This window comes from Athene noctua, chromosome 5, assembly GCF_965140245.1.
Source record: "Athene noctua chromosome 5, bAthNoc1.hap1.1, whole genome shotgun sequence".
Lineage (NCBI taxonomy): Eukaryota > Metazoa > Chordata > Aves > Strigiformes > Strigidae > Athene > Athene noctua.
Window position 1 is genome coordinate 2,531,924 of NC_134041.1, and position 23,527 is coordinate 2,555,450.

General features: G+C 43.7%; 1 protein-coding gene across 3 annotated transcripts in view; it reads right to left on the reverse strand.

The window, feature by feature from the left end:
• Positions 1 to 259: 259 nt before the first annotated feature.
• The window catches only part of DNAJC6 (DnaJ heat shock protein family (Hsp40) member C6), a 52,312-nt gene continuing 29,044 nt past the window's right edge, over positions 260 to 23,527 (reverse strand). Inside the window, exons 5-19 of one of the 3 annotated variants that reach the window (XM_074906030.1) lie at positions 20,801 to 20,923; positions 17,965 to 18,098; positions 16,622 to 16,816; positions 16,117 to 16,234; positions 14,419 to 14,498; positions 14,045 to 14,238; positions 13,870 to 13,950; positions 12,539 to 12,985; positions 10,266 to 10,400; positions 8,840 to 8,908; positions 7,961 to 8,086; positions 6,210 to 6,470; positions 5,689 to 5,834; positions 3,565 to 3,741; positions 260 to 2,668 (exon numbers count right to left, since the gene is read on the reverse strand). In XM_074906030.1, coding sequence (XP_074762131.1) covers positions 2,567 to 2,668; positions 3,565 to 3,741; positions 5,689 to 5,834; positions 6,210 to 6,470; positions 7,961 to 8,086; positions 8,840 to 8,908; positions 10,266 to 10,400; positions 12,539 to 12,985; positions 13,870 to 13,950; positions 14,045 to 14,238; positions 14,419 to 14,498; positions 16,117 to 16,234; positions 16,622 to 16,816; positions 17,965 to 18,098; positions 20,801 to 20,923 — 2,388 coding nt within the window. In that variant the 3' untranslated portion in view covers positions 260 to 2,566. Of the gene's footprint in view, positions 2,669 to 3,564; positions 3,742 to 5,688; positions 5,835 to 6,209; positions 6,471 to 7,951; positions 8,087 to 8,839; positions 8,909 to 10,247; positions 10,401 to 12,538; positions 12,986 to 13,869; positions 13,951 to 14,044; positions 14,239 to 14,418; positions 14,499 to 16,116; positions 16,235 to 16,621; positions 16,817 to 17,964; positions 18,099 to 20,800; positions 20,924 to 23,527 lie in introns of all 3 variants that reach the window. The other 2 variants (XM_074906029.1, XM_074906031.1) reach the window with 2 other exon arrangements.

Below are 23,527 nucleotides of genomic sequence, written 5' to 3' on the forward strand. Positions count from 1 at the left end.
TTCAGCTGGGTTGAAGGGTTTTTCTCTTAAGCACGAAAGGCTGAATCTTTACCGATTGCAAATTTTCTCTAAATTAAGCCCTTACGGTTCTTACAATCTGCCTGCAGTAATGGGAACTGCCTTCTTCGTGTACCTTGTTTGCTCTTGTGGAAATAAGAGCTCTAGGAAAAAAAAAAAAAAACAAAACCCACAACATTTGTGTCTAGATAAGTAATTTATGGCTGCCTTTCACAGGTCCCACCCAACTCTGCACAGAGACGTTGGTCATACATGTAAGACACTGTAGACAAAAGAAGTTTCCGTTTACCGTACGTAGACTCGTTGTTGCTTATCCAGCACTTACAGATAAGTTACTCTGAAACGTGTTTAAAGCAAGAAGGTAGAGAGTTGTTTTCCCCACAAGCACAAAACATACCTGACTATGTTAATTTGAGCTTTTTAATGTATGTACAAATGTTTTAGACCAGTCACAATTTCATTGAGTATATACTGTATTTACAAAAATTACAATAATTTAGTCAAACAGTAAACCTGAACATTGATAACCTCTGTCACTACCAGATATGAGAAGAATTTTTTTTTTTTTAGTTAACTATTTTTGATATACATACGTCCTAATACTTTCATGCATCCATAAAAACATTAGGGATGGAAGTAATCAAAACTTAAGTGGGGTAGGGATTCTTTTGGTAGATAAAGTTTAATGATGGATTTGTATTTTGTGAACGTATGAGTATCCAGAGTTATGTGCCATGACAAACTCGATACAAAGCTAATGTAGTTTTCATCATTAAAAAAAGTACGTTATAGTAATGAGATCATTTTTATTATATAGGCATAGGTCACAATATCTACAAATGTGAATGAGAAACAATAAACCAACAAATCACAGGAACATGATTCACATTCCAGTTATCTCATTTTAAATAAGACGAGCACATACTGGATCAAAACATTAATAAATAACATCCAGTTTGTTACTATTATCTTAAGGTCTTTTATATAAAAGGAGACCTATGTGTTGGTTTCACATTATCAATTAATGGTAGTAAATAATGGACCAATACAACAAAAGGATGACTTTTATACAGAAAGCAATGTACTTTGACACACTGTCTGCAGTAAAAGTTTTGCCACTTGAAAATGTAAGTGCAACAACAAGTGGATTGTCTTTAAAAACCACCAGCTTTAAAGACTCACATCAGATGGCAAACTGTTCCTTAAGCAGTAAATACAAATGATTTCCTGCCCATCTTCTGAATATACCTGCCCTTTCAAAGCTCAAATACGGATGCAACATGTTGGTAAATAAACTGCTAGCTTTACTTATTCTACAAAAGGAGAATGCCAGAATTTGGGGTGAAGAGTGTAACTTGCTTTTTAACTAGGAAAGATGCTTTTAGCATCAGAGATATTTCCTTATGATATTATTGCTTTGGTCCAATATAAACTTTGAAGATAATCAATTTTCACTGTATTTACCTCAAAAATCAGACCTGGTTCCACAGGTGTCTGCATGACAGCTTGTACACTGTGATCTGAAAAGTGAAGTTGCAACAGGTTGCATTCTGCCAAGAGCCTTTGCCAAGTGCTCTGGAGCTGATAAAGGCATAGAGGTGATACAAGTGGGCTGGAAAAAGTCTTCTGAATCCTCAGGAGGGGAAGTGTTACCTATAGACTGGGAAGTTTCTAGAACTTTGCAGCAGAGTTGTAGTTTGTTGATATTTCTTTTGTTTGATGGTTTCAAGCTACTGGTGAGAACTTCATGGAAAACGCAGTACATGCTCATTCCTCACTTTTACAAACGTGGATTCACCCTTCCCCCCAATTCCCTGTTCCCCCAGAACTGCTGTTTAAGAAACCAACATCAATTACTCGTCGCTTGCTTTAAAAGACACTTACTCCATAACGCTGAGGAATTCCTTCTGCACATTTCACTGCTGGACTGTGAGGTGAAGTACAGTGTTAATGCGTAAAGCAGCAGTCAGCTGCCAACACTGATCTAACCCAGGATTCAGCTTTGTCTCTATTCAGCCATACTATACTATATGAGCAATTAAGCAGCAAATGGTGACTGTTAGAAGTGTGCCTAAACCACATCTGAGCACTTAAATTTGATAAAGTTTGACCCAAACGTAGAAAGTACGTACATCAAAGTTTGGGCTTCACCACCGGTTATTGAACTCAGCTGAAGTGTTGCCATATCACGTATCACAAAACAGTAGGAAATTCACCAGCTACACTGTGTCAGAGACAGAACAAGTCCACCTTTTCCCAGAATGTGTCCTCTCTTGCCCCACTTGAATCCAAAGAAAAATAGAAAAGTTACAAGAAACTGTAACCCCGTGGCTCTCGTATGGCAAGCCAAGTGGCTAGAGTTCCTCTGAGCTCAGGATTCTTGATACAAGTGTAAGGAAACCTTTCTCTTGTTCTTCATGATAAGTATTAGGCTCTTAGTTTTCTGAAACTTCTGAATTTCCAGCCAGAGTTTGGTTGATCTGTGACATTTGTGACAAGAGACTATATAAGCACTAGCACAGGTCTGTAGTGGAGACTGAGAAAGTACCTAATACAAGGGTTTTTGTCCTTGGTTTTCAAATTCTGACCAGGCATCATTTAACTCCATAAATATCATCTTTGCATATTGTTCATATGGCTGCCCAGTAGCCTGGAATAAAAACAGAAAGAGGGATGTCACATCTACCAAATCAAACTACAGAAAGTTGACATTTGAGCACCTAGACTCTCAAGCAGTTATCGTTCACTTTCTACAAATGGTTTTCACTTTTTCTTTGGCAAGAATAAGCTACTGTTGAGGGCTGCTTACCTTCTTTACAGCTTAAGAATTTCTTGGCTCTTCAGCTCTTCTTCTCCTCAGAGCTGATAAACCCCCAAGTGTGACAAGCACTGCAGTCCCAAGGGCGAGAAAATTTAACCTAGGCTTTGCAAGAGGCATTTTACCTGCACTGAAGGGAAAGAGCCGCTACCTGATACAGTTCCTTGATAAAAGCAATATTCCTGCAAGCCTCTGGGCAGCCCACATCTTCTCAAGCCTTGCCCACTGCCCTGAAACTCTCAGGACCTCCATTTCCTTCAACGTGGAAGCCTCATCATCCCCACAGGGCTTCCCAGATGGCATCCTTGCACTCCGGTTGGCGAGTGTAAGCAGCAAGACCACAAGCCACCAGCTGGATAATCAGATAACCCTATTCTTCCATTTTAGAAGTTTGGTTTTAAGACCCCCATCCTTTCATATGCCTTTGTCACACCCACATCTCCTTTAGCAGGCACAATATTCTGGACTGTTGTTCACCACCAGTATGGCTTACAGTCAAAGTGAGGGTGAGAAAGGCTGAAGATCTGAATTTCTGTTGCTTGGAGCAGCATGTCCCAAGGACAGTCTTGGGGCTGCGAGTGGTCAGAGTTCTAACCTTTCAGAAACCGGCAAAAATCTTGAACTACTACCTTCTACGAAGCTGCACCACATAAATTAAGAAATCACATTCAACGCTTTCTAATTAACAGTGACAATTTCTGAACGATGTGAAACTAGGAAAACCTTACCTTGTCAGGATGAACGACAAGCACTGCCCGCCGGTAGACCTTCTTCACTTGTTCTGGCGTGACAAGATCTGCCATACTAACAGGTTTCCACTTGGTCTCCCCTGCCCATAAAACTGTGTGCATTGTGGACAGCAGGGCTCTTATATTTCTCTCCTTCCCTTCAATCCATTCCAGGACCTGGAGAAAGAATGTGAGTCTCAATTTATGCCTTACGTTACATATTCCAGTAGGAAAAAGTTTCTTCATTTGAATAGCAATGACTCCAAGGAGCATCTTATGTTTCTTTCCAAGCTTTAGAAAACCTTTGGAAGATATTTGTCAGTCTCTACTTTTTCATTAATTTTTATACCACTGCTTGAAAGTTAAGACACGCCTTGAAGAACAACCCGGTTAAAAATAGAGTTGGTAATGCTTATGAACAGTCATTATATGAAACGGTCAAAAGATAAATGAAATGTTGAACTCTTTGTCTCTTTAGCAAGCTTAACCGCACACCTAAAGTAAGCTCAGCTAGTACTCTGCCATGGGTGTTTATCTTTTGTGTGTGTCTGGAGTTGAGTCTTCTAAAGGCTCATGTTGAAGGTTGGCTTCAATACAGATGTCTTTAAGCTCCAAGTCAGAAGCCTCAGTTCTCTCCACATGCCTATTTGCTACCTGCAATCCAGCAGTCAAATAAAGCAATAGGTAGTCCACTTTCCTAGGTGATATAGTCCCCCTTAGTGGTTGCCATCTTAGCCTACGGCTGGGGAAGGGGAGGAGGAAAGGGAAGTAAACGTGAAAACCAAAGCGTGAATAGTTTTAACAGTTTCAGGCTGAACTGAAGTGACTCAATGAAATAAAACGCATCGCAGCAAAGGGAATTGTACTGGGAAGGGAGAATCAGCTGGGTGCGTCAGTGATTCGGCAGCTTGCTGAGGAGAAAATGTTGCACACATTAAGCAGTACCACAAGAATCACTGAAGCTGTATAGCTTTCGGATTGGGAAAGCTGCTGCTCACTTGATGGCCTGACAGCTGTCCGGCTTGGTTACAAGTACCTGACGTTGGTGTTCAGCATGGTTGCTGGCACACACTTCCCAAAGGTTTAAACTTTTTCACAAGGTTTAAAAAAAAAAAAAAAAAAATAATCACTCATTCCGTTTCCTAGAAGTTTGCTTGGCTATTGCTTGGGCTTTTCTCCTCAGTTCTATATCCTTCCGTAACTGTAATTTGTAGTTTCGTATTTCAAATGTAGAGCAGGACAAACTGAATTTCCTTCCAGTCATAATAGGTCTGTGGTTTGGTAATTTATTGAGGAGGGGTGAGAGAATTCCAAAGCAAGCAAGATTTATGAGGCAGAGGATTAATTCAATTAGCTGTGCCGGATAATCAGGGCTGGAGTGATGTGGAAGGCCGGCAGCCTTGACAGTAACCCTGAGCAAGCCACTATTTGCCACCCTCTGGTTTGGGCCAGAAATGTAACCTTGGTGTTTTAAATCTATTCCAAAGGATGCTCACGTCTCCAGGGAAGGCACGAGAGTTGATTGTATGAACAAACAGCAGGAAGTTCTCACTTTCTGCCCCAAGGCAATCTCATAGTGGGGAGAACACCCCTGGCTTCACCAAACCTCGCGTTTGGCGGAAGTACTGGCGGAGATGGTCACCGCTCTTACCTGGTTGATTTGCAAGAACAGAGCTTTTACAAACTTACAACTATCTCTAAGTAGTATTTCTCGTTCTGATGAGACAGTGGAGGTTCTTCCAGATATTCCCCAACACCTGCAGGTTATGACTTTGTCTTTCTGGTCACACTAGCTCACTGCTTGCAAATGGGCACCACGGCAGTTTGCGATGCTGTCGAGTTTAGACCCCTGCTTTATGGAAAGCAAGCAGGAGAGCTAGCACACGGTCCTTGGGATCCCGCACTGCTGTGGAGGCTGCGTGCTCGAGGAAGTACTAAAACAGGAGGATGGCTTCTGGCACTAAAGGATCTGAAAGATTTGCTCAGCTGCCTCGCATGCAGGACAGCTGGCAGCTTGCTGCCCCCTCCGCCTTCCAGGGGCAGTGTTTCAAGCAGCCTCCAGCACGATGAAGAACGAAAGACACGTTGAGTGATTGTAAAAGCATAAACAAAAATATTGCTTACTTTTAGTTTTTCGGGGTCCATCTCCTTAGCCATTTCTTCTTTTCTCATCTCAGCTATTGTTTTGGGGCCCTTCTTGTCCTTGTGAGCATTAAAACCTTGACCAGATAATAGATCTTCAAAATCCGCAGACACTTTTGGCTTTGACTCTTGAAAAACAAAAAGATTTGAAGTTCTTACCACGATACAGATTTCTTTAACACTGCTTTTCTATCCAAGCCACCCCCAACACATCCCTATAGCAATCCCCCAGTGCTAATGAGTGCGCAGGTTTCTCACAAAAGAGGTTAATAGGCTAATGTTACTTTTGAATTATTGTTATTGAAGCCCATTTGGAATACAGGATGTACTAAGTATGAGCACACATTAGAGTCTAGGACAGGACAACTAGTGTTGGACTTTATATATCATCAAATGATCAGGATGACTTACTTGCTTAGACCCTGACCTGTTTAAGGTGTTGGAGCGATAAAGCAATATTAGAAGGAGCCAACCTTTTGGATGCCGAGCTCAGAAAAGCTTACCAACGTTAGCTGGTCCTTTTCCACGTTCGTTTTGTGCTCCTGGCATTGCAGAGAAACTCACGTTGTAATTGGGTTTGTTCTGGGGCGAGGCATGAGGCATGCTAGGCTGGGCTTTGGGCTGCGCCTGCTGCCAGCCGTAGCCCGCTCCTTGCTGCCAACCGCTGCTGCCCATGGGCTGGGGAGAGGGTTTCTGCGGCGAGGGGGGGAATCCTCCTCCCATGCCTGTCGGCGTGGTCGGCTTACTGGCAAACGAAGGGCCACCTGCAGAGGACGGGGAAAGGAGTGCGTTACCAAACAGCGTACTGACTCGCCTTCTGAAAAGGGAAACTAAACATAATCCCCCCAGGCAGCTAGCTGGCTTCTCGTTTCAGCTCTGTCACAAACTTATCTTTGCAACCTTCAACTTCGCTGTCACTGCCCTGTAAGCTGCTTAAAAGGCAGCACCTGCTTTTCATGCTTGCACAGGGATCGGGATAGCGACTCACGGGGGAAAGGCAGGGAAAGCTACACACAGCCAACTGGGAGCACAGCTGCTGCGTGTTACGGTGGCAACATCAAGCTGGTTTATGTTGAAATAATACCCCCTTAGGCTGTCCTGATGTCATACTGTCCCGCAGAGCTGTGCGTTTCAGCACCTTGTTACTTGAAGGGATGCTCCTCTGCCTTAGTTTGTGGTGGGAGGAACGCAATGTGGATGTTTTATTATTTGAGACGAGCATCCACACTCAACTTTGAGCTCTGAAGCATGTCATGGAAACTGGATGAAGTGCTTTTGTCTTCATAACGAACAACAAAAATGTGGTTAAATATCCTGTGGATGCCAAGTCGTTTGTTTTTAAACTCCATAACTTCGCTACAGAATACGTGTTTTAAAAGCACCTCGACGGCTCCGACAGGGGTCTTGGCGTACTTTTTATTTTGCTCCTGCAGAGCAGCTAGTGATCCAGCAGAGGGAACTGGGAAACCTAATTCCAGAACCATGCTGGTACTGACGCAAAGGAGAAAACAAACAGATAAAACCACAATGGCTTGCAAAGAGCTGAGGGCAGTGACAAAGGGAAGAAAAATCTATTTACCAGAGTCAGAGAAGTTGATGTGCTGGGTTTTAAGGAAAACTTAAATAATTTGTCGGAACTGCCCCCTTAACACTGAGGTTGAGGGTTTGCTCATCGTTTTCTGAGATAAAAACAATGAGAAAATGCTTGTCTAAGCAGTCAGGCAAACAGTCCTCTGTAGCCAGGTGCAAATGAAAACGGGTTCGGACTCCACCTTTAGATAGTACTGCAAATTAGAGGCAGTTTAGTGAGGTTCCACAGGTTTCTTCACAAAGGACAAAAATGAGTCAGGTCTAGAAGGAAACAATTCCCCAGGGACTCCAGGAGCTTTGAAGAGTCAAAGTCACTACTCCGGGCACTGCTCCAAGGTCTGTAGCAACAGCTCTGCAGTTGCACACAGAACATCCTTAGCCAGAGACCGTTTAGGCTCACGACATAAAGGTTAGCCCACTGAGGGCCCAACAAGTTCCTAGCAGGTTTTTTTGATGGAAAAATCGGTAAAAGCAGAGATTTGTGAGAGCTTACAGAGAATCGAGGCAGAAGGAAAAGCTTGAATGTGACACTGGCACGCAGGTAGGTCGAGAGGACCCACACAGATCTTTGTCACATACCAGGCTGTTCATCCTATTTCTCTAAAACAGAGCTGGTAGTTTTTAGAATTATTTTTTTTAAATGAGGGATGCAAACCTGCTAAACTTGCTCCAAGAGTCCCCAGGTCAGCAAATGGATCCAGTGTTTGGGGTTTAGGCTGATGAGTGGGAGTGCTGTGGAGGGATCCTGTAGGACTGGTGGCAGCTGATTTACTTCCCATTCCTAGGCCACCTTAAAGGGAAAAAAATAAATATATATATAAAAGATAAAAATAACTCGGTTTTTCTCTCTATTTTACATGAGTGCAGCTCCTACCCGGTGCTCAGTCACGTGATGTTAGCAGACTGCTGTTAAAATTAGGTGTACTGTTGTCAGGTTCCTTAGCAGTCTCAACTCAGTGTTGGCCCAGACTAGTTGCACACCCACTCACAATTAGGCTCAGCAACAAAAATATTCCCTAGACTGTCCATGGTGACAGAGTAATTATGACAAATATATTTTAAGAACTAGAAGCCTTCAAGAAGCAACTTTTGGTAGGACATACTCTTCCAAGGTTAGAGAGAATCATGCTATTGTTTAGTGCCATCTCAGGAACTCGTCGCACTTCCCAGGTCCTTCTCCTGGCTCTGCACTGGAATGAAACACAACTATGTACATCCTCACCGGGCACATGTCTCCACTGCAGGTCCTGGTTTCTTGAGGAAGGAAACCCAGATTTTTGAACAGAAGGAGTTTGGGAGTCTCTAGCCAGATCCTCACTTGGATGACTGGGAAACCAGGGCAGCAGGCAGCATAGCTGCTGCCATTGAGCTGAGACTAACTAAAATCCTGATGGAAATTTTGTTGTATTAGTCAAAGTGCTAAGCAGCAGAAAGAGGGAACCTGTTCTCTGCTGTCACTGGTAGCATTTTCCCTCTGCTTCTCCTCTTCTCGGGGCTCCTTAAGGGTTTTTTGTTAAACCTTTTGAATTTTTATGATACATACCTGGTTTGCTGGGCCAGTCCCAGCCACCGGAAACATCTGGTTGTATGGAAACCGTTGGTGTGCTAGAAGCTAAGCAGAATGATTACGTATAAATGTCTCACAGTGTTTCAGCAAAAACAACAAAACCCACTGTCTACGAAGAGACAAGGGCAAGGAGCACAAGAGACCGTATTGCATCCATCTACCGTTTTCTAATTAGAAGTTAAATTCTCCCCCACGATGGGCATTACAAATTTAATGGTTTTTTTTTTTCTGATCTTGTACTGTGCAGAGGTAAGTGGGGAAGGGCACAGATTTATAGAGCTCGTTTTATGATAGCTTCGGTCAGAGGCTTTATATACTTATTCATAAAAACTTTACCACCAGAGTAACACATGGGGTTTTGGGTTTCTGAATACATCTCAACCCAAGAAAATATTCTACATGCAAAGGGCAAGGATGGAGAAAACTGATACAGCGAAACAGCCCATGAAGATTTAAACCAGATAGAACACTCACAGTCCTTCCTTTAAGCCTGTATCAGATAAAGTCTGTACATCTACGCAGTTCACCCTGCCAGCATTTCATTATCCGTAGACATTAGCACTGCAATTTAATACCTCATCACGCTGGGATACCATTTAAATTCCTTTCATTAGTGCAGCCAGCTCCAAGTGTGACCCACCCGTATTATTCACAGAGTTAATATCCAATAGGCGAGTTTGGCAAAGCAAGGGCACAAGCAGTGCCAAGCAGCACACTACTTCCCTCCTTTGTCATTTTGGTGTTCCAGTGAGACTGTTGCACCCAAGGGACACGTGGTAGATGATCAGGCACAAACAAACTCGCATCCGAATGTGTTTGAGAGAAGGTTACAACATTAAATTTTGGCACGGGGGCAGAAGGGGACAACTAAGGAACATTTGAAACAAAGAGAAGAAAAAAGACCAATAAAGAAAAGAAAATCCTTCTCTTCAAATAAAAGTCAAATTCAACTGTGGATTTGGCCAGGGTTACTATCAGAACTAAAGAAAGCAGATGCCTGTAACTAAAATCACCAAAGGATATGTGTTTTCTCTAGCAGGCTTAATATGCCATGCTCTATTTAGCTCAATTAATGGTAGTTTGGTTCAAACGGGACCTCATAACCACAGGAATATGCAGGCAGACATTCTTCATGGTCTCTTTTTTCATGTATACAAATAGCTTATTAATTAAGTATAAGACTTGAGCAAAACTAGTCTCATCCTACCACGCTTCAAATGATGAATATTCTTTAAGCCTAGAGACAAAAAGCTCTTTCCTGTTTAGTGGGGTTTCTGTGGTTTAGAGTCATTTTACGGTAAGCATCAGTTTGTACTTAATGGCTCCATCTAAAAGCAGCATTTTGCGTTTACTTAAATACACTAGAAGAGCCTCACTTTCTTACCCATGTGAAAGGGATCGCTGTGCACAGTTGGTGAAGGACTTCTTGTTGCTTGAAGGAAAGGATCACCAGGGACAGCTGATGAACCAAGAAAGGAACCCAGGAGGTCGGGACCAGTTTGCTTAGGGCTACTTCCAAATGGATCAAAGGCAGTGGCTGGAAAAACATATTTGAGAAAACTAAATCATTAACTTGTACAATGAATGTGCTTCAGGGAAAAGGCACTGGTGTGTGGAGAAGAAAACCTAATACTTGCAGATGCCAAATAGGAGACAGCGTGTGACTGTGGGAGGGCAACTGGAAAGTATCAGTACCCTCGCCAGAGGGGTCTAGGGGACCTAGAGAGCCACACGACTTGGTTATGGCAACACATTTGTTGATCCCATCTGCCTTTTCCAAAGAGAGGGACTGAATTCCAGAGCAGTTGAAGTGAGTCTTTAGTCACTTAGGCACTTCAGATGAAGTTTCAACGTGCAAAAACCCAGTTCGTTCTCAAACTCCATTTTTGATCAATTTGTTTAGCCTAATGTCTTTCATGGAAAAAAAAACACAAACCAACAAGTCCAACCAACAAAAGAAGCCTGAATAATGTCACTCAAATTCTTACTTGCCAACAAGTTCACAGTAAAGAGGATCCTGAACAGAGACACAATATATACTACCACAAGAAAGATACAATCCTGAGAAGCCACGCATTGTGTTAATGATGCTACTCATTACTTACGTTACTCATTGTTTAAGGTACTTCATAAATTACTAGCCTTCACGTATCTCTCAAGCTCTTATTCCTGCTTTCCTGGCTTGGGACAATTTAGCTGCGTGATACTTTTCCTTTCTCTTTCAAGCACCAATCTGGATCTGCAAAGCTCGACAACAATATCCAGAAATCTTTTCCTGATCCTGTTGCTGTGCCTGTGCTTCGCAAGATGCGTGTCTGCACAACTTCCCACCCCTGGCGAGAACTCTAAGGCTGAGCGTACAACAGCCACAAGATGAACCTTCTCCATACACAAGTGGCCCAGTTTCTTCCACTGAAACTTGTGTTCTCCTCTCTCCTGCCTCCAGTCCTCCATCTCCATCTCCCCCCTCCCTTCGCAAAGCTCAGTACAAGTAGATTGTAACTGCTCCTGTGCCTTTCACTTCAAAAAGCACCATAGGAAAATCTGATGAGTGTACTGGTGGACAAACCTCCCCCAGCCTGAAGGTTTTGGGTTTTTTTCTAGATGAGAAAGGAGGACTCAAGAAGAGTCTTCAGAAATTGGCTGCGTGGGGCCATCCTGTGGTAGGTGCTACCGGTGTCAGCCCCAGCATCGCCCAGGCTTAACAAAAATGAATAATAATACCATTTCTGTACAAGGAAGTTGGTAGGTGTTGCAAATCTTTGAAGTTATTTGTTTCTGAGAAAAAGTTAAGTAAGCACACTGTGCGTTTTGAATCAGGTACCTGTTGACAATATCAACTCTTAAACTGTAACATGAAGGATTAGGCCCAAGCAAAGACGGGGAGGCTGTGCAGCTCAGTGCAGTGCACAGAGACCAGCTGGCAGATCCGGATACTTATTCACATTTTGCCTTTGGCAAAACCAACCATCTGTTCCCGAGGCCTTCAGCGAATCTGAGCAGCTTGGATTGGACTCTTTACCTGTTCACTTACAACTGATTTCCACTTGCTCTCCTCTGTTCATGTAACCCTCCAAAAGATCCCTTTTTCTAATGTCTATTCAACCACTCCTTCTGCCAAGCCTGATCTCAATCTGTCTTTGAAGAAACAAAAGATCTTCTCATATTGCCTATCTTCTCTGCAGAAAGACACAAACCAGCAGAACTGTATAGCTGTATTTCATAGTCCAGGATCAGTATCATAGCTCCAAACCCCCTAAAGTTAAAAAAGAAATTAAATTCAAACTGCTATGGGTCTACCCAAAACCCAAGAGGATTTTTTTTTTTTTAACGAACACGTATTCTCCTCATACACATTATTGGACACATAGTAAGAGCAAAAGTGATGATCTCCAGTGGCTGTCAGTGTAAGGAGCCAGCCAAACACTGGAGTGAGCTCCAGTAGAGACTTTTAGGGAACAAACTAGATAATCTGATTTGAGTTCTTGACTACGAAGATGCACCAACTCCCGTCTCAGGGTAGAGCAGCTGGCTGACGTCTTGGGATCCCTCAAAGCTCTTAACTTTCATGAAATGAGTATACCCAAAGGGAATCCAACAGCCCAGAGCAGATCACCCAGGTGGGTTTTTCCAAGGATGTGCCCCACATCACTCACTAGGCATAGCTACTATTACCTTCTCCTACCCTTGGGGACGGGGATGGGGATGCCGAAGCTGCGGAACGCCGAGGAGTTGACTGCACAGATCCAGGTCCCCCCACATGGAAGACCTCCTCAGCAGCGGGCTGTCCACTTTGACTCTGGGAACTTGGCCCGCCAACTCCAAACAAATCATTCAGCAAGTCTGAGTTGGAGGGGGCAGCAGTGGGCTGCGAGGGAAAACTCTTGCTCATAGGGCTACCATCCAGGCCCAGCAGGTCCACGTCTTCAGGCGGAGGTGGTGCTGGAGGCTCTTGCTGCTTTTTGCTGTGTTTTGGTGTCCCATGAGGCTTGTCACCACTGGCATTACTGTGCTGACTGGAAAGGGACAAGAGTTCGTCATCTGACTGTTCGCTTTCCTCATGCACCAACGCTGCTCGATCCTCTGAGGTGGGGTGAGAGCTACTTTTGTCAGATTTCTGATCTAAACGATGATTAAAAATAAAATTAGGTAGCTGTTAGTTTTGTCATCACAAAGATCCCATAAAAATCAGCTTACAAGAAGAACAAAAAGCTACTGAGAATATCACAGCAGTGTTTTGCTAGATTTTACAATAAGAGTCCTTTGCAAAGATTAACGTAAAGTCTTTGCTGGTCTGTATTGTAAGGAGCCAGCTTTATTGATGAGGAAACAGAGACAGAGGTTAATTGATTCTCCTCAAGCCTGAAGAGTCGGCAAGTGTAACGTCCACAGACACAAACTGAATGAGTTTCTGGGTCAGGATGAAGCCTCCAGAATGCTCTCCAGCCATGCCTCAAACTCCAGGCAAAACAAGGCTCAGTGTAAAAGAGCAGTGACATAAACCACCCTCCTAGCTGTGCCCACAAGGATCTCTTACACCAGGTTCCTACCTACGTGGCACTGATGCCAGAGGAGGAATGCTACTTTTGGCAGTGCTGTGAGATTTTCAAGGTGTTTGGTGTTATTAAACGGCCTCTCAGAGAAACCCTCTCGGTGCTACGTTCTCATAGCACTATATATAAAGTGCAACATTAGGAAAAGGCAACTTAAATTTGGGTTTAGCATCAAGGAGGCCTTGGGGGAAGCTTTACAGTAGAACAGTGTCAGTAATTGTCACATACACCACAAGCAGGCAATGTTTGAAGAGGACATTGCAGGAAATTAATTCCCACTCAGTTGCAACATAAGGGTGTGACCAGCAATGTGCTGTGATCTAATGGGAAAGACATGTTACAATCAGATCCTTCAGCCTGACTCTGTGCTCCAGGGAGGGGGAAAAAAAAAAAAAAAAAAGGTTGTTGGTCTTGTTTGAAGCAGATTTTGTTTTGAAGACCAGGTCTGCATACCTTGCCAGCTGAGAGATGAGAAGAATGCACTCTGTCCAACATTTCTTATGTTATCCTGGGGTGAATCAGTGGGACATCTACCTGCAGCACAGAGCACCAAATAAATAAAATCAAGCAAAATGAAGTTCACCATGCAGGTAAGCGTGGACATCGAATAAATCTATGCAGCTCTTACCTGCCAAAGCAAGAGTGTCCTGATGCTCCTGATGAGAGGAGAAGAGAATGGTTGGATTGATGTCTTTTGTCGTGAAGTTCTCCCATGGGGGAGTTAATTCTGTTTGTCTATCAGCAGACTGTATTTCTATGTCCAGTATAACATGAAAGAGCTGAGGATATTTGTCTGGAGAGTCACAGGCATCCAGTTCAGGCCTAAATGGGGACAAGAGTTGTACCGTCAAAAAGGAAAGGATATTTCTGCAAAGCTATATAAAGCCTTTCAATACACGCACGCACACAGGCTTTTCCTATTTCCTCTGTGACTATTGTCCCTCAGCCTTCGTGAGGTTTTTATACTTCAGGTTTGATTAATGATCAGCTTAAAATACTCACTTGGTGAATTTTAGTGTGGTTGTTCCCAGGGCTATGAATCCAGTATGAAATTGAATTTGAAATATTTGTGTGTTGGTCATCTGAAAAAAACACAGAGCACCAGACTGAACAAGTGCTTAAATTCATGAAATTAAAATATTTGTTTACAGCTCATGCAGACATTTAGTTAAGTCTACCTTACTAGCAGTTACTATATAGACTAATCATAACTGCTATAGAAGCTAATTCATTCTGCTTGTTCTACAGAAAGCAGAGCTTTTCCTTCTCAAATGCTTTATTTTTTTTTTTAAAATATATTTATTCTTTATTACCCTTTAATATTCCATCTGCCTTAAACCCTGCTGCTCCTGCCTCTATAGAGCAGAGTGCCTCCACAGCCTTCAGGCAAATGCCTTCTTCCCTTGCTTGTCTTTATTTCTGGGACCTAGTTGTCACTTTAGCAGTTAAATGAAACCAATACCTGTTTCCACTGAATACATTGGAGCAACAGGTTTGTACCCCAAGAAAATCTAAGACCATTTCACCTGCAGTAGAGGCTTCGGTAAAGTGTCATCTATACAGCAAACAGCACCAAAAATGAATTAAGAAGAGAGAAACGTTCACTGGTCGCTCTGCAGCTTCAATATTAAGGTTTCAAACATATCATCAGGAAAATCATCAAGATCTCAGATTAAAGTGTCAGTGGATAGAGAATGCAGACACCACACCCAGCCGGTTGTGAGAGTCCAGCACCCGTCTGCAGGGAGAAAATGAGGTAGTACTCAAAGCAGGTGGGACAAAACTGGGGTCTTCCCTCACTTTTTGTGCTTTAAGTTACTACAATTTATTTAACCGAGCGAGCCGATTAACCCTCATCACTACAGAGGTTAATGGAGCGGCTTAGTGTATGACGACTCATTTTTGCAGATCCAAGCTTTCTAGTCTGAACAGACTGCATTTCCAAATTCCTCTTCCACAATCACAAGAACCAGAGAACACTATTTAAAGGTCACTCTCAAAGCCTAGAGCAGCACAGACCAACACCTATTTTCACTTTCAGCACTGCTACTGTGTTATGGGAAGGAGACATCAGGGTGTGCTCACTCCGGCACTGCTCCATTACCTCTCCCTAGTTTCCAGTCTCCCATTTCTTTGCTCTGCTGGTATTAAGAGGCTTTTTGGCTATGAAGAGGGCAGCTGGCTGACCAGCCTGCTGCCTAAATGGTGTTTCCTATCCCCATGACTGATCCACACAAATTGCCTTTTTGCCCTAATGACCAAAAAAAGGTGAAGGCTGCTCTAGAGGAAAAAAAAAAAAAAACAAAACAGACACCATGCAGGAACAAGGGGTCAGTAAGTCATTCGAATTTGAGCAGAAGAAAATTTTCTTCCATTTTCTTAGAGCGCAAAGGTAGAGGCTTTGGTGGTGGTTTGCCCTGAGCTGGTTACTGACGGACAGTTTCTGTCTTCTACACCAGCTGGAAGGATCCTACACCTGGTGTCTATTGACATCATCTCCATAAAGAGATCATGGGCTTGTCCACATGCAGTTCTTTGTTTTCACTTGGCACTGCTCAAATTTGCATGATGTCTACTGTCAGGTAAGGAAACTTTCATCACAAGTGCCATGTGCATTCTTAGACCCCATATTTAGCCATCTCTCAGTCAGCTTCAGCTGCATTGTCTCTACCGTGCAAGAGAAGTTAAACAAACTCCTACTTTTGCTTGAAGACGTCCCCCAATGGTTGATCTCATATGGTAGACAGAAACCACAACATCTCCATGGACAGTGGCCCCCAGTGGAATTAGGACTTTCCCTTCTTGCACGCGGTATTCTCTTTGAGGGGAAGAGAAGAAAATCCACAGTTAAGCTCCCTTCCACAATGCCATTACCACCCAGCAACAATGTCCACATAAAAGCTATCCCCTCGTTCAGGCCAAGCAAACAGAAGGCGCATTCAGCGCTCTGCTTAGCGTTAGGCTTCGCTGACACAGGAACGTTTCACAGGGGAAACCAACACATCACTGAATGAAGGTATCCCACTGCGTGCCAGCTTCAGACTCACTCTGGCAGTTTATTTCTAACTTCCAATTAATAAACGCTCCCCTACGTTTATCAGGCAGTCTGACGATGACCGCAGCACAGACGTTAGACACATTAGAGCAAAACGAAAGACGCCTCGCATCAGGCTCCTAAGGGTGGTAGGAGATCACAGCAACTCACTTCATTCTTTCATATTCCTGAGAGGTGGTCAGGATCCTGGTTTCTCCACTGAGAATGTCACAGAAGGGCCGGCATCCATTTCGTTGCTTGTTGAAACAGGGGACTGGGCTGAGGGTGACTGACTTGATAGTAAGTGGTTTGCAGTGAGGAATGATGGGCTTGTCTGCTATTAGATCACAAATGTATCCTATGTACCTGCAGACAGAGAAAGCCATTACTGAAATCTCCATCCCAGCAGGCCGATTTTCATTCTGTACTTGAAATCTACCTTGAAGTCCACTGAAAGTGTGACTCTTTCACAGTTCTGTGTCCGTGTACTTCAACACCCTTACAGCTGGCACAAAATCTATGCTTCTATTTCTGTTTAATTTCAAAAACTGAAGCTCAAGAGGAAGGAAGTTGGCCTTTAGCTTTGAGCTGAAGATCATTTCTCCTCACCTTTTAGGAGAGGAGGTGCTGAGCAATGGGTTTTCTGGTTTACCAGTAGAAATTTGCCTTCTATTTTACATGCACATAGCAGATACTGTTAGTCATGTGCTGGAGGATCAGAATTATTACATACATAACACTATATCTTTGGCTTTCTCTGATAGGCAGCTCTTCCTCTGCTTAATGGAAATTGTAAAAAAGACAATTCTACAGTGTAAACTCCTGCAGCGGTGAAGCTGACATAGGGAGAGGGATTCACCCAGGCCCTGTTCACTACAGGTGTGTCAGCTTTCCTGAACTAACCAGCAAAGCTATTGTAATATTTGATTTTGTTCCTCCATTACTGTTAAATCAATGTTTTTAAAATGGAAGCAGCCGTAAACATCAGTTAAGACCTGCCAAAGCTAAGTACCGTGGCTAATGCATGAGCACTGCTTGTGCTGCAATAGGAACTCTGGAATTTTCAGTTTGTCACCTCCTGCCAGTGCCTTCAGGCTGGTCTGAGTGGAGAGACTGTAGCATGCAGCGTATACACCCTTCAGGTCATGTGCATTATTTTATAAAATAATAGAATAATTCCGATTGGAAGAGACCTCTGAAGATCATGTGGCCCAGCTCTCCGCTCAGAGCAGGACCAGCTTCAAAGCTGTGTCTCAGAACTGGATTATGCTGCTGGGGGTGATACCCAGCCAAGGATCTCCAAGGACAGATATCCCACGGCTGCTCTGGCCAACATCTTCCAGTGCCCGAGCGCCACTTTACCACTTATTTCTGGGGAACAAAATGCAGCCTGAATGCCTATCTCAGCCCAGGGGCTGGGAACACATTGCCAAAACACACCCAACGGGTACCTGGGCAGTTTTCAGTGTGAGGAATATAGCCCGCTTGCGTAGCGTTTAGCCAGTACACTTTACCTCCTGTGAGATGGCCACAGTACAATCCCAGGTCTCTTTGTGTTCAGCAGCTGCATAGCAGGGCCTGGATTAGAGAAGAGGTGACAGAAACAGAACATCGCACTGACCAGAACCGCTGAGGCTGCACGGCCATCCTGTTAAGGAAAGGAGCAGGGGGAGAAAACGTGTGTTAGTATCAGAGACAGCCTTTAAAAGTCAGCAGAACACTTTCCACTCTTCCTTAAATCACATCAAATAATTTCTCCAGGAAGACTAGGATTGAGACTTCAAGACGATGAGGAATTTTTCAGTGCTGTGTCATTTGTTCAGTGGATCAAAGCTAAAATCCAGTAAGCAGTCAGAGCTGAGGATGGTTTAGACTTGTTTTGAAAACCCAGAAGTAGATTTTTTTTTTTTTTTTCTACAAATGTTGGTGTTCCATGGCTGCTCCAAAGTAGTATTATAATTATTTCAAACGTAGCCTGGAACTGATCACAGGGGTCAGAATACACCCGTCCCACTGCTGCAGGCAGTAATCTGATAGAAATTTAACCTAGAAGAGTTCACAGATAAAAAAACTCCAACCCAAGGCTCCTTCACCCAAACACCTCCACAGCCCTCAGCCTACAGCTTGTTCCTGAAGAAGTCTATATTTCTTTAGGGTGATTATGGGGGAAAGTATGTTTGCTGAGTCAGATGGATAGACCAAAAATACAGAAAAAACAGGAGAGAATCAAAGTATCCCCAGTGCCCCAGGTCTCTGCTATAACCAGGAACATAGGAGGTGATGAACCGTGGGCCATAGCCCAGCTCTGGCAAGACAAACAAAAAGAAAAAGCCCTTCCATTAGCTTCCATCAGAACCCGGGGCTGATGCCTGCCTAGTTTTGGATGCACATTCATGGCACAGCAATGAGAACCTGCTCAGTACTACCAGAGTAACGAGGACCTCCCCAGCTCATGTCCCACTTGTTAGAGGGGGCAGAAGATCCCAGAAGTCATGACTCGTTTCCAAGGAAGAAGTGGGAAACCTACTGCCCCATCAGGCAGGTAGTCCCCCTCAAAATTCTGAGCCACAAGTTAAAGGTTATACGGGCTCCTTGCAGTTATTTATTTCAGGCACCTTTTAGGCACTCCAGCCTAAAATCTGTAGGATTTGCCACACCAGAGCTGAGCCAGACCCAGTAACCTGCTGAGCCTGAGCACATGCTCAAGGTTAACAGGCTGTTTGCTTTTTTAAGGTTTAGCCCCTGCCAGTTGCTTCTGACAAGATCTCTCAGGTTCATATAAACTAAGTGGGCTTCTGCAGACTCCTTAGAAAGTGTTGAAAAGGATTCCCTGTCATGGTTTAACCCCAGCCAGCAACTAAGCCCCACACAGCTGCTCTCTTGCTCCTCCCCCCCACAGTGGGATGAGGAGGAGAATCAGAAAAAAAACCTCATGGGTTGAGATAAGAACAGTTTAATAACTAAAATAAAACATAACAACAATAATAATAATTAAATATAATGATAGTAATGAAAAGGGATATAACAAAAAGAGAGAGAAATAAAACCGAAGGAAAAAGAAAGAAAATAAATGGTGCACGTTGCAATTGCTCACCACCTGCTGACCAATACCCAGCCAGTCCCCGAGCAGCGATCCGCCCCTCCCAGCTAACTCCCCCCAGTTTATATACTGGGCATGACATTCTGTGGTATAGAATAGCCCTTTGGCTAGCTGGGGTCAGCTGTCCTGGCCACGCTCCCTCCCTGCTCCCTGTGCACCTGCTTGCTGGCAGCATGGGAAACAGAAAAATCCTTCACTTCGGATAAGCACTACGTGGCAACATCAGTGTGTTATCAGCATTATTCTCACAGTAAATCCAAAACACACTGTACCAGCTACTAAAAGAAAATGAACCCAGCTGAAACCAGAACACTGTCCTTTACAGCGTTATCCTGATAGTCATTGCTCAAAGGGCAGTAAAGGAATTTCATTCTTGAGCTAGATTTCCAGGACTGGAGGCATCAAGTGCATCTTTGTCTCTGTTTGAATGGAATTTGTATCCCGTAGCTGCTGGCTGTGCTACGCAAGGCAGAAATGCCAGACTCGTGTGTGAGGTTTGGGATCAGTCGTTTCCTCTGTTCCTTCCAGTTTATGCTGATCAGGGCTGACAGCCTCCCGGATTTCATTTAGGCTCCAGGAGCAAAACAGAACTCTCCTTTTGGGCATCACCGTCAATATTAAAGGTTGTATGGGGTAAATTACAAGTTAGTCATACAGAATCGCACCACTCTCATGCATCCCATCTACACATTGCCCAGTACTGAATATAAAACCCTTACGGGGGATTTAGCAACCATTTCAGCTGTGGTGCACAAAGAGGAGCAGAAGGCAACCGGACATCTTCAGCCAGGCCTGACAAGGAGCGACTGCGAGAGACTTTAATAATCTCCATTTCACAGTTTGACAAAATTCCCAATTATGTGTTTTCTCCTCAACTTCCGTCAGTAACCTTCAGTCTAGAGGCTGGATTTTGTCCTGCGACTACTTACACTAAAATGCAAAGCCACAGCATGCTGACAGCTCTTACGGTCTGCTCTTGGGTGAAGTTCAAACCTTTTATGCTACTCGTACCTCTAGTAGTCCACAGCTAGGCTGCCTGTGATCCCTCTTGCTTTGCATTCCTGTGTCACATCTTCCAGCTTAGCTACGCAGCTGCACGTGGAAGGTGATGTCCCTCTCTATGGGGATCTGTTTTGTTACATTTCTTTTAGAAATTGTCACCATCCTCGTACACAGACTCCAGACACTCAACGTACGATATGATTTATGACCACAGGTCTAAAAATTTGGTTACCTCCTGGTGTACTTACCATGCAGTGGATGACACACACGTTTTTGGGGTTCTGCTGTAGCCAGTTGTGCATGTTCTTACAGACGGCGTAGAGGTTGTGCAGGCTGGGTGCTTGTCGTACTGGCCAGCTACATTCAGATACCTACGGGAATCGCACGATGAACAAAAGCCAGCTTCATAAAAGCATTGAGCAAGGCAGGCTTTTACAAATGCTTTCTGCAAGAAACGTACTTCTCTTTTACAACCTGGGCTTATGTGCTTGAAACCTACTCCATCTCTTATGCATAATTCTGCTCCGTGACATTCATGAATTATGAGGAGACCAACAAAAAAGAATTCTCAGTTAAGTAACATAATATTGATGTATTGTCACTGACTATACATTTTTAAAATTTACATTCCAAGTCAGCTTATCCTGAGTGGCCTTTCATAACGCTCCAGTCTCGCAGCAGCACACTGATTTCTGCTATGTCTAAAGCCTTTGTTCAACTTGCCCCTAAAGACCACGGCTCTGATTTTCAAAGGATACTGAGCATCTGCTGTTCGCAGTCATTTGGTGTCATAGGATTTTCAAGCCCTATTTGACAGATACTAAGCTGATGAAAGGGAAACTTCTGTTAAAAAAAATACATATATGAATAAGTATAGTTAAGATATGAGCCAGAAAAATGAATGACTTCTTAGAACTGAAAAACCACAAATCCTAAAGTATGTCTAGTTACTATTCATCGATGCTCTAGTTCTAAGTCATAACGCTTATCTCAAGAGCAGTCCTTGCAGTCTCAAACAGCACATCAAATAGCCTTCTACAGACATCTCCGTTTCATCTGGTTTTAATTGAAATATCTTTTTTAAAGGCATTTCTGGCTAGAAGCAATTTAAAGGAGAAGCGTCATGAGGCTTGTCCTCAGACAAAGAATTGGTTCTTTCTCTCTGCTGACATTTGGATCCTGCTTAATGCAAACGGAGGCCAGGAAGGAGATGGTTTGTCCAGATGTTCTCAAAGAGCCATATGATATCCATACCTGACCGTTTCATCTCTCAGAGGAAGGAAGTGCTCCAGGTTTCATAAAACTTGTATTTAAGATTCTCTCTTACGGGAACCTGCACAACATCTTGGAGCAGAAACAGGAATCCCGACTCAAACCAGAGTTTTGACTGGTTTCTGACAACCAAACCGTGTTTTGTCTCAACCAACGGCTCCGGTGACACCCAGAGGATACAGGGACAGAGCGAGCGGGCGGCTCTGCCTCACCCCTCACCAGCCTTCCTCAGCTGACAGACCTCTGCTGAACAGTTGGCAGATTTTTGTCAGATCTAATCTAATTAGACATTTGTCTAATCGCTTTTGGGACTCATGAAAGTTTTCGGTCTCCACAATAACCTGAAATTTCAGCTGCGTGCTTGGCGAGCAAGCGCAGGTTTGCGTTGTAGAAGCTACCCAATAAATCAATCCACACGCAACCTTTGGAAGGCTGTGAGTGACCCTTCCCTAGTTATCCTCATCCTCATTTTCTCCCATCTCGAGACCTGCATTTTATTTCATTCCTTCTGTTGCATACACTTGATCTTCCCTTGCCTATTCCTTTTCTGTGCATTTTCAGGAAGGGCCGTGGGGGCACAAAACACCCAAAGGTTCACCAGGCGGTGACCCCCAGTGCAGGAACAGCCAGCGTTAGCTTTCTGTTCCACGGACCTGGCAGCGTGTGCACTGCTGCAGCTGTGGGACCACTGTAAAATTACAGAGTGATCATAAACATTGATTCAATTCTTTAACAGAGCCAGCGTACTGATGCCAGAAATGACGTGTATTAGTTTATATTATAAATTATTTTATATCAGGCAAAAGTCTTCTCCTCCCAACCCCAAATAGTTTTTCAGGAGGCACAAGATCCACTTGCAGCTAGGTCACTAAAACACAATTCAGATTCCAAGTGGCTGTTAGAATTAATATGACCAGAGACCCTTTCAGTGACAACCTTCTGACCAGACCTCATGACAACACACTGTCAAGCATCTGGAAAAGCCATCACCGCTTATCAAGTAAATAATACACATTTTCCAACAGTCCATAATTATATATTTACTTTGCCTATAATTACACATCTGCCTGCCGGTTTGCAATTAGGAGATTAAATACGCGCTATGTAGCACGGCATTTATTTCAAACACAACCTCAGCACCACTCATGAAAGACAGTTTTACAGAAAAGTAACAGGAATTCTTCTAGAGCTTTGGAAATAAGCTTGTTTTACTTCAGCAGTAGGGCAGCAACAGCCAAGAATGTGACCCACCAGGGACTCTGAAGTTTGGGTTTGTTGTTTAAGGCTATAGTTGAGTTCCATGTTTTCAAACTGCTCACACTTCCTCGAGCAGCCGTGAGCTCTCCTCTCCTGCCGGGGTGGCAGGCCAGGGAGGAGAACAGAGCACAGCCAGGTTTGAGCAGCAGGTTTTAGTGTTCATAGTCCCCTCTTCTCCTCAATAAACCGGGTACTTGGGGCTTCGTGCCCCACACATCCATGTCAGGGCAGGAAAAGAGCCCAGCAGGACATTAACTATCATCTTCCTCCTGTGACTGTGTGCAGCAAAATGACCTACTTTGATCTTAGGAACAAAAAGTTTTAAAGAAGATAGGAATTTAAAAGCCTTTCCCTTCAACGAACAAGTGTGCATCTCAGAACTTCAGCTCATCTGGCATCCTCATCCAGGAAATACCTTTAATGGGATTTCATCTCCTTGATAGCCA